At 47.1% G+C, this 10,255-nt stretch overlaps 1 protein-coding gene across 1 annotated transcript; it reads left to right on the forward strand.

Annotated features, from left to right (window-relative positions):
* Window positions 1–1,229: 1,229 nt before the first annotated feature.
* On the forward strand, window positions 1,230–2,915 carry KHDC3L (KH domain containing 3 like, subcortical maternal complex member). The gene is made up of 3 exons (XM_043889812.1): window positions 1,230–1,395; window positions 1,532–1,711; window positions 1,978–2,915. The coding sequence occupies exons 1-3, from the start codon at window positions 1,230–1,232 to the stop codon at window positions 2,913–2,915; spliced, it is 1,284 nt and encodes a 427-aa protein (XP_043745747.1).
* The last annotated feature ends 7,340 nt before the right edge of the window (window positions 2,916–10,255 follow it).

The raw sequence follows: 10,255 nt of genomic DNA on the forward strand, positions 1-10,255 counted from the left end.
GTCCATGGACAGAGGAGCCTGGTGGGCTACAGTCTATGGGGTCACAAAAAGTCGGACACGACTGAGTGACTAACGTGTGACTGATGGGAAAGCTGTGTAGCTTCATCTTCCCGAGTAGTGGTTAATAGGTAATGCTTTAAGCTGGATGAAAAAATCAAGACATGGAGGTACAATCGTGTTAGTTTCAAGGGATTGTCCTCTGGGGTCCAAACCACGTGGACCGTGTGCTGTTGGGTGTGTTCAGCCATCTCTCAAAGGTTAAGGCAGAAGTTGGAAATTCAGTGGCATCTGGGGAGGTACAGGGTTCAGGAGGAAGTGGGGGGTTTACTTTGGCCTCTGAATACCTTTTTCACTCCTTCAGATTTTTGTTTCTCTGATGTCTTTAATTAGATTTTTCCATTAAAAAGTTATTCCAACCTCTGACGAATGCTAAACTGGTCCCCTTAGGACTGTCTGAAATGCACCTGCGTGTGCCTATGCAGTCACTAAGTTGTATCTAATGCTTTGTGACCCCATGGATTGTAGCCCACCAGGCTCCTCTGTCAATGGGATTCTCCAGGCAAGGATACTGGAGTGGGTTGTCTTTCCTTTCCCCAGGGGATCTTGCCAACCCAAGGATCAAACCTGAGTCTCCCGCATTGCAGGCAGATTTGTTACCGTCTGAGCCACCAAGAAATGCACCTGAAAGTGAAAGTGAAAGTCGCTCAGTAGGGTCCGACTCTGCGACCCATGGACTGTGTAGTCCATGGAATTCTCCAGGCCAGAATACTGGAGTGGGTAGCCCTTCCCTTCTCTAGGGGATCTTCCCAACCTAGAGATCGAACCCAGGTCTCCGCATTGCAGACGGATTTTTTACCAGCTGAGCCACCAGGGAAGCCTCCAAAAATGCACCTGGATCTCTGCAAATACGGATTCGCGCCTCTGAAAACGATCGTCCCGATGTGGGCTCTTTCCTAACATCTCAGGGACTGTCCCAGCCTCTCTCTGTCCACCGTTACGGCTTCCGCAGCTTCCCGGCCGTGGCGCGCGGGTAAGAGGAAGACCCAAGCGCCGCTCGGGCGTGAGCCCCAGAGCAGCTGCGCCCGCGGGGAAGCAGCAGCAGCTGCGGGTTTGCGAGGCGAGGCCTGCGAGCCAATGAGAAGGGCGCGGGGTGGGGCGGCGCTGGCCAAAAGCCCTTGAAGTGCGCGGGTGCGGGCTGCTTTTGCGGTGTACGGCGGGGGGGCCACAGCATGGCCGCTCCCAAGCGGTTTCCGACGCTTGTTCAGCTGGAGCAGCGAGGGAAGCTCTTCGAGGTGCTTGGTAACCTCACCAAGCGGCCCTACTGGTTTCACTCCGAGTACCTGAAGAGCCCGAAGGCAGTTCACCTGGAGGCCTGGCTGGTGGAAGCGATCTTCGGTGAGTGGGCCCGAGAGGGGAAGTCAAGGCCGTCGCTCGGCCCCGGGGTGGCCGCGTCCTCGGCAGGCTTCTCCGGCGGCCGGGGCTGCCCTCCAGCGCCCCCGCTGCTAACGACACATATTTGCCTCCCGAGCAGGCCGGGGTGGAGAACACATCCCGCACGTCGAGTGTGTGTCACAGACCCTGCTTCACGTTCATCAGTGGGACCCGGACGGCGAGGCTGAAATCTTGATATTTGGCCGGCCTTATTACCAGCAGGATGTATCCAAGATGATCATGAATTTGGCTGACTATCACCGTCAACTCCGGGCGCGAAGTACGCGGATGGGAACCATGAAAGGCACCCTAGGCAGGCCCCGGGTTCTTGGGAGAGGTCTTGATGCTTCCGGGCTGTGCCTGGGTAGCGGTCTCATCCTTTTAGTTCTCCTGGGAGAGGGTGTCCTCTTTGTAAGGGATCTAGAAGAGCGAACTGACCTCCTGTTTTCAGATTTCGGACCCCTAGCCCCGCAGCCCGAACGGATCACCCCCTTTGTGGGACGCATGGGACACAGGTGCGACTTCCTCTCTTTGCTCTTTTTCCAGGCTCTGAGAAGGCTCCTGCCCGAGAGGCCGGGACCCAGCGGTCCCCCGACGCAGTCCAGGAGGCGGGGACCCAGCGGTCCCCCGACGCAGTCCAGGAGGCCGGGACCCAGCGGTCCCCCGACGCAGTCCAGGAGGCCGGGACCCAGCGGTCCCCCGACGCAGTCCAGGAGGCCGGGACCCAGCGGTCCCCCGACGCAGTCCAGGAGGCCGGGACCCAGCGGTCCCCCGACGCAGTCCAGGAGGCCGGGACCCAGCGGTCCCCCGACGCAGTCCAGGAGGCCGGGACCCAGCGGTCACCCGACGCAGTCCAGCAGACGGCGACCCAGCTGTCACCCGGGGAAGCCCGGGAGACGGGGACCCAGCGATCCCCCAGCGCTGCCCGAGAGGCCGGGACCCAGCGATCCCCCAGCGCAATCCAGCAGGCGGTGACCCAGTTGTCAGCCGATAAAGTCCGGGAGACTGGGACCCAGCGATCCCCCAGCGTTGCCCGAGAGGCGGCGACCCAGCGGTCCCCCGGCGCAGCCCGCGAGGCGGCGACCCAGCGGTCCCCCGGCGCAGCCCGCGAGGCGGCCACCCAGCGGTCCCCCGGCGCAGCCCGCGAGGCGGCGACCCAGCGGTCCCCCGGCGCAGCCCGCGAGGCGGCGACCCAGCGGTCCCCCGGCGCAGCCCGCGAGGCGGCCACCCAGCGGTCCCCCGGCGCAGCCCGCGAGGCGGCCACCCAGCGGTCCCCCGGCGCAGCCCGCGAGGCGGCGACCCAGCGGTCCCCCGGCGCAGCCCGCGAGGCGGCGACCCAGCGGTCCCCCGGCGCAGCCCGCGAGGCGGCCACCCAGCGGTCCCCCGGCGCAGCCCGCGAGGCGGCCACCCAGCGGTCCCCCGGCGCAGTCCGGGAAGCCGGCACCCAGAGCTTCCTCGAAGTTACGCGGGATCCCAGTTTCTGAAGGCGTTCCGCGCTCAGGAGCGAGAGAGCCAGGCAAGGTCCAAGTGAAAGCCCCTCCTGGAAACCTGTACTCCTAGGTCCCGGTGTGCTGCAGAAGCTGAGAAAAGAATGGTGTGGGTTTTTGATTTTTGATTTCCCTGGTCCCCGCCACTCCCTGTTAAAGATTTGCAAACATGGATCTAAAGAGTTCTAATAAAGAATCCAATTTCCCTAACGTCTGTTATTAATAACTGGCAGAGAGACGCGGAGGGAGAAGCACCTTCCTCCAGCAGCAGCTATTGCTCTGGACTGCTTTCGATCGAGATGCAAGCGTGCGAAGTCGCTTCAGTCGGGTCTCACTCTGCTATCCTGTGGGCTGTAGCCTCCTCATTCCATGGGATTCTCTAGACGAGAATTCTAGAGGTGGTTGCTATGCTCTTCACCAGGGGATCTTCCCCGCCCTGGGATCCAACCCGCGCCTCTGACGTCTCCCGATTGGCAGGCAGGTTCTTGACCGCTAGCGCCACCTGGGAGGCCCGCTACCCAACGCAGATGAGAGCTTTGTTTCCCCCCCCCCCCCCCCCCCCCCCCGCCGCCCCGGGGCCGCAATCTCTCTCGCCTCAGTCAGGGGCTTCCCCGGTGCTCCCTCACCGCGCGCGCCTGGCTTTGCAAGGTGAGGGACCTCCAGGGCCGGCGAGTCTGTCCTCATGGGAAAACTTTCCACGCCTGCGATGTTTCTACTCAAAGTATCATGGGACGCGAAAATTTGGTTTCAACCCGGGCCTCATGGCTGGGTGCAAGTGACTTGCCAGCTTGAGCAACTGCTGGCTAGGAGGGAAAACTGAAAGGGCCAGGGCAATCCAGTGGTCTTCTCAAAGTCCTGCGCGGGTGAAGTCACTGAGACACAAGCAGTGCTGGTAACTCTTCCCGACCAATTAGTAACCCCAGGAGTAGGGTGCTCTTTGTCACTTTAAGATTGAAACATACTTGACATGTAAATTCAAGGTGTGTAAATTTAAATTTACTGTGTAATTTAAGGTGTACAACACCTCTATCAGTTTGGCTTCCTCTTCCTGCCTGCCGACTGGGATGCTGGTCCCCTCACTAGAAGTAAACTGTTAACAGCTGGATGTTAGGATTAAAAAAAAAAAAAAAAAAACACCAATCAAAGCACGAATCAATTTAGTGCTATGAAATTTTCATTTTAAAAATACAAGGAAACCCAATTTTAAAGAGCAGGCAGTGGTATGTCTGTCGTAGACTCTCTAGTCACTACTAATGACCACTCCAATTTAAAATAAGCTTTTGGTTTATGAGGGAATAAAGATGCAAAGCTGAATTTACAAACAGGTTATCAACTATTTTCAGAAGAGCCAAGGGAAGCCTAGGCTGAGTGAGCCCTAAACATTTAAGACTTAATACAGACTGAAAGGTCCAATTGAGGCTACATCAGAGAAGAATTAAGACTCATTCTTGATCCCCCTCCTCCCCTCCCCTCCAGCTCTAAGTAGTACACACGTTTCAACAGTTTTAACTTGCACTTTACCTAATTGTATACACCTTTTTTCTCTTTCTAGCAGCTTGATTTTCCTGAGGATGGTTACCGTTTCATTTAGACCTCCCCTTAGTGGTCAATTAGTTTCCAAATTACTCAATTACAAACTGCTGTCTTTAATTCCCACTTGCATCCTTCAGGCCTCCTAACTGGAGATACACGAATGTCAGTGTTCACAGCAGAACGATTTACAGTAGCCAAGATATGGAAGCAGCCTGAGTGTCCAACAACAGAAGAATGAATAAAGAAGATGTGGTACATACATACACAATGATATGTTACTTAGCCATAAGAATGAAATTGTCACTTCCAACAACATGGATGGATCTAGAGTATTATGCTTAGTGAGTTAAGTCAGAGAAAAACAAATGCTGTTATCACTTGTATATGGAATATAAAAAATAAACTAATATATATAACAAAACAGACTTACAGATATAGAGAACAAACTAGTGGTTACCAACGACGACGAGGTAGGGGATGGGCAAGATAGGGGAATAAAACCAAAAGATACAAGCTACTATGTATACAATTAATAGGCAACAAGGGTTCCTTCTTGTGCAGCACAGGGACATGGAGCCATTATTTTGTAATAACTTTAAGTGGAGTATAAGCTGTAAAACTACTGAACCACTATGTTGTACATCTAAAACTAACATAATATTTTAAATCAACTCTACTTAAATTCTAAAAAGTTTTTTTTTTAATCCTGAAGAATTCTGGAAACAGTGACTCTTGCACATTTCTGCAAGTAAAATGACTGAGGGTGAGTAAAGAGGTCAGCCTAAACAGGTTTTGAACAGGTTGACTAGAGGCACCAAAGAAAAAGGTTCGCTGTTGACAGACTGGAAACTGCCTGAGCTAGCCATGGAGCTCACGTGACAGCCTGGCCAGGCCCTCCTGCCACTCCACTTCGGCTGTGCGAGGTTGGCACTATTTCACTACTTCATCAGAATTCCTGAACTCCACACTTTTGATCAAAACAAGGCCTCTTAAAATATCACTATTAAGAATGGAAACAAAACATGTGCTTCCTGATGTGATGCACTGTGAAAGACACAGTATGATTTACCCAATATTTTTGCCAAAAATATACAACCTAGATCTAACCATGAGGAAGCACCAAAAAACAACAGGATTTGTGAGCAAGAAAAAGATAAATGCAGGTTGTTTGAGAACAGTGAATCCTGCTTGCACACTTTAGGGTCAGTGTAAACAGGTTGGTAGCAAATCCTTTAGTGTGGAGGGTGTCTTTCAGTGGGCTCACTAGAGCTATCAAAATTTACAATGTGAGCTATTTATGGGTTCTCTGGAAATCTTGGGAATATAGCTATGGAGCATAAGTGACAGGTTATTTCTGTTATGTCCACCTGTATGCTTCAGTTTAATATACATCTTCACTATTTAGAGCATCAGAATTTTTCACTAGACCCTAAGGAAAAACTTTATTACAGCCTTCTCGGGTCCTTCTGAAGCACATGTAAAATCAAGACTCTAAAAAAGGCTCTCATCTTATTGCCTCAGCACCTAAAAAGGTGGTTGTGATTATAACTGGAATTGCACTGAATTCTGAGAGGACTGACCACAAATGTGCAACCCTGGACTTTGCTAGCCAAGAACATAGTGTCCTCACTTATTCAGCTGTTTTTCCTTCCTCCTACCCTTTTCATTAATGTGAAACAGAATGTAATAAATTAATATTTTTATAATCCCTAAGGCAAAACAGAGGGGGAAATCTCTTTAAAGTATTGTTAAAATGATAAATAAAAATTTATGTAACATAAAATAATGAAAGGAAAAGAACAAAAAAGACATGATAGGAAACAAAGCAAAATGGCAGACAAATCCAATCATATTGATAATTACATTAAACTAGAATGGGCTAAATCCCCCACTCAAAAAGCAGAGATATTCCAACTAGATAAAGACAGATGCAAAAGACTACACAGAATATTATGCTATCAATACTTAAATGTCCAGAAAATGTGACAGTGGAGACAGACAGCAGACTGCCTGGAGCTGGAGGCAGGAGTGACTACAGACTTTGTAAAGTGATGGAAAAGTTCCCAAGCTGGCCTGTGCTGATGGTGGCACAACTCACAAGTTTGTTAAAAAAGAAAGTCAACTGACACTCACATTTTTATATTATGTAACCAACTAAGTGCATTTTTAAAAATTGCAGTTCAATAGCACTAATACCTAAATTCTCTAAAATAAAAATTGTTGACAAAGATGTAGAGCAACTGAAGTCTCATACATTGCTGAAAGGAATGGAAATTGGTTCAGTCACCTTGGCACCTTGAACTTAAACACACCCTATCACCTAGCAATTTCAATCCTAGATATATACTCAATAGAAATGCACATATGTATGCACCATGTACAATGTTCATAGTAGCTGTATTTGTTGTAAGTTCAAATAGGGAACAATCAAAGTACATATCAACAGGATGGAAAACTAAAATTAAGGTTTATTCATACAATGAAACTTTCACTGTTGGCAACAGGAACAAATCTTACACTGAATCCAATCACAGTTGTCACAACAGTAGTTATCCTTGGGCAGGATGCAAACAGGGGCTTCTGGAGTGTAACTAATGCCTTTCTCCCCTCTGGCTACTGGCTTAACAGATGTGTTCTATTTGATGAATCTTTTCACACTGTGGATATGCATGGCTTTGGTATGAATGGAATGCGCTACATCAATAAAATGTTTACTAAAATTACAGAAAAATATTTGGAGTAATAGAAAACTTCTTGAAGGGACTATATGAGCAGTGAGATTTTGTAATTACTTTAATACTTTATATATCACCTTATTTAAAAATATTGAGGATGTAAGTTTGTCATCAGAATCTTGTCCCTTAATAGAATAACAAATACTATGGATTCTTAACAAATTAAATGTATCCTAACTCCTCTTAAAACACACATGCACACAAAGAGAATGAGACTAAATTCAATCGTGGAGAAAAATAAAAGCACATGGGAAAGTATAATAGAGACGTGAGATGCTAGACAATGTTTTGGTTCAAATCTCATGCATCACCACATCCTAGCTGTGTGACCTCAGCAATTTACTGAGGCTGCAAGCATCCTAGGCTTAGCATAAGGCCTGGTATGTTGACACAAGCTCTTATCAATACATATATAACTAGAATTACTTCCAAGTTCTGAAAATTAGAATGACAGAGCAACTACTCTTTTAAGATATTGAATACTGCATTAGTTTGCTAAGGCTACTGCCACAAAATAACAGACAAGGTGGTTTAAACAACAGATAGGTAGTTTCTCAAAGTTCTGGAGGCTATAAGCCCAAGTTCAAGGTGTTAGCAGGTTTGGTTTCTTCTGAGGCCCCTCTCCTTGGCTTACAGAGATGGGTGCCTTCTTGCTGTGACCTCACCTGGTCTTTGCTTTGGTCATGCATACCTGTATCTGTGGGTCATGCTGGCCCACAGATAACCTCATTTAACCTTAATTACCTCTTTAAAGACCCTATTTCAAACAGAGTCAAATTCTGAGGTACTGGGGTTAGGACTTCAACAGGTCAATGTGTATAAAGAATAGAGAACAGGATCATTTAGTAACTTAGTTTTGGATAATTTTTGGAAAATTGGAATAAGTTTTAAGCATAACCTTCTTCCTCTAAATGCTGAACAGTCAAAAAACATTCACAACTTTTTATAAAAATCCCACCAGTAAAAACCTGTAAAAATATTTATCAAATTTCTACAAAAGGAGAAAAAGTAGGCCTCCTAAGCTTAACTGTAAAAGATGAGGATGAGGGGGAAATCACAAAGAAAATAGTAATTGGTTTAACTACATACAATAAAAATTTCTGTACGCAAAAAACTTGAGCAGCAAAGGGGTGGACAATATTGGTTATAATGGACCATTATTTGTTATAAAAGCTTACACAGATAATAAAAACCCTTATCTTCAGAGTTGAAAGAAGTAATGACAGGAAAGAATAAAGAAAAATGTAAAAAGTTTTTAACAAAAATGTGAAGCAAAGTAGAATAATGTTCAGTATCACTTGTAATCAAAGATTTGTGTTGTTGTTCAGTCACTAAGTCGTGTCCCACTCTTTGCCACTCTATGGCTGTGGCATGCCAGGCTCCTCTGTCCTCCACTATCTCGAGTGTTTGCTCAAATTCATGTTCACTGAATTGGTGATGCTATCCAACCATCTCATTCTCTGCCGCCTTCTCCTTTTGCCTTCAATCTTTTCCAGAATCAGGGGCTTTTCCAATGAGTTGGTCTTTACATCAGGTGGGCAAGTATTAGAGCTTCAGCATCAGTGCTTCCAATGAATATTCAGGGTTGATTTCCTTTAGGATTGACTGGTTTTATCTCCTTGTAGTCCAACTGATTCTCGAGAATCTTCTCCAGCACAATTCAAAAGCATCAATTCTTCAGTGCTCAGGCTTTTTTATGGTCCACCTCTCACATCTGTATATGACTACTGGAAAAACCAGAGTTCTGACTATACAGACCTTGGTTGGCAAAATGATGTCTCTGCTTTTTAGTATGCTGTCTAGGCTATCATAGCTTACCTTCCAAGGATCAAGTGTCTTTTAATCTAATGGCTGCAGTCTATTATATGCTTATAAAAGAAGGTTCATTGCAGACTTTTCTGAGTGTGGATAAGAGAAACTTTACTAAGGGTAAAGTAATACCTGCATATGTGTGTGTGGGGGGGGAGGGGAGGCTCAGTTGTGTCCAGCTCTTTGTGACCCCATAGACTGTGGGGTGCCAGGTTTCTCTGTCCATGGAATTTTCCAGGCAAGAATACTAGAGTGGATTGCCATTTCCTTTTGTTCCAATATTGCCATTGCCATTGTTCCTTCCTAACCCAGGGGTCAAACCAGCATCTCTTGTGTCTCCTGCACTGGTAGGCAAATTGTTTACCACTGTCCCATCTGGGAAGCCCAAGATTTGTGTATGTGTGCTTAAAATCCTTGCAAAGTGCTATTATCCCTTACTGCCAAGGGGTGAAGAAACTGCCAGAGCTAAATTAATTCCAACTTTGTGTCTGAAACCATGAGCTCTTGGCAATCATTCCTCCAACAATTCCGCTTCCGGAAAGTGGAAGCAGCATGCAGTTGGGACTGTTTTGCACAGATTGGTCACATCACTGTATAAGTAATGAAAAAACAACTCAGCCCATTCAGGACACCTGCTTGGGGAGGATGTGGGGAGACAGCTGGCTGGAAGGACACCTCTCAGTGCACCAGCTGCCCTGGACCCTGGCTCCTCTGGTGAATTACAGCCCCAGCAGAAGGAATGAATGCTGATCACCTCAGCTTGCATGTTGAAATGCCCTCCCACGTTTGAGGTCAGATACTCCACTCTAAGAAAACACAGGGCACACTGGGTGCTATTCTGAAGCCAAATACCAGCTTGAAAGTGACAGCCTCATAGGAGAAGCACTGGCATTACCTAAGAGGTTGTTAGAAATGCAAATTCACAGGCCTGATGTACTGACTCAGAATCAGTGCAGAAGGAGCTGAGGAAGCTGTGTTGCAGAAAGTTCTCAAGATGATTCTTACACTCAAGTTTGAGAACAAATGATGCAAAAGAAACTCAAAGCTGACTGACCCTGCATTTCTGGCCTCTGCATGTAAGAGCCTGAGTCTGACCATAAAAATCATAAAAGGGTTAATAGCTTCAAAATGGTAACAACCAAGAAAAAAAAAAAAAAAAGAAACCCATCACCTAACAGCCTTTTACCCACCTCTCACATCAAGACAAGAATGAACAGACTTTTATAAATTTGCTTAATTTTGAGTGAGCAAAGATCTTTA

The sequence above is a fragment of the Cervus elaphus genome, chromosome 28 (genome assembly GCF_910594005.1).
Source record: "Cervus elaphus chromosome 28, mCerEla1.1, whole genome shotgun sequence".
Classification (NCBI taxonomy): Eukaryota; Metazoa; Chordata; class Mammalia; order Artiodactyla; family Cervidae; genus Cervus; species Cervus elaphus.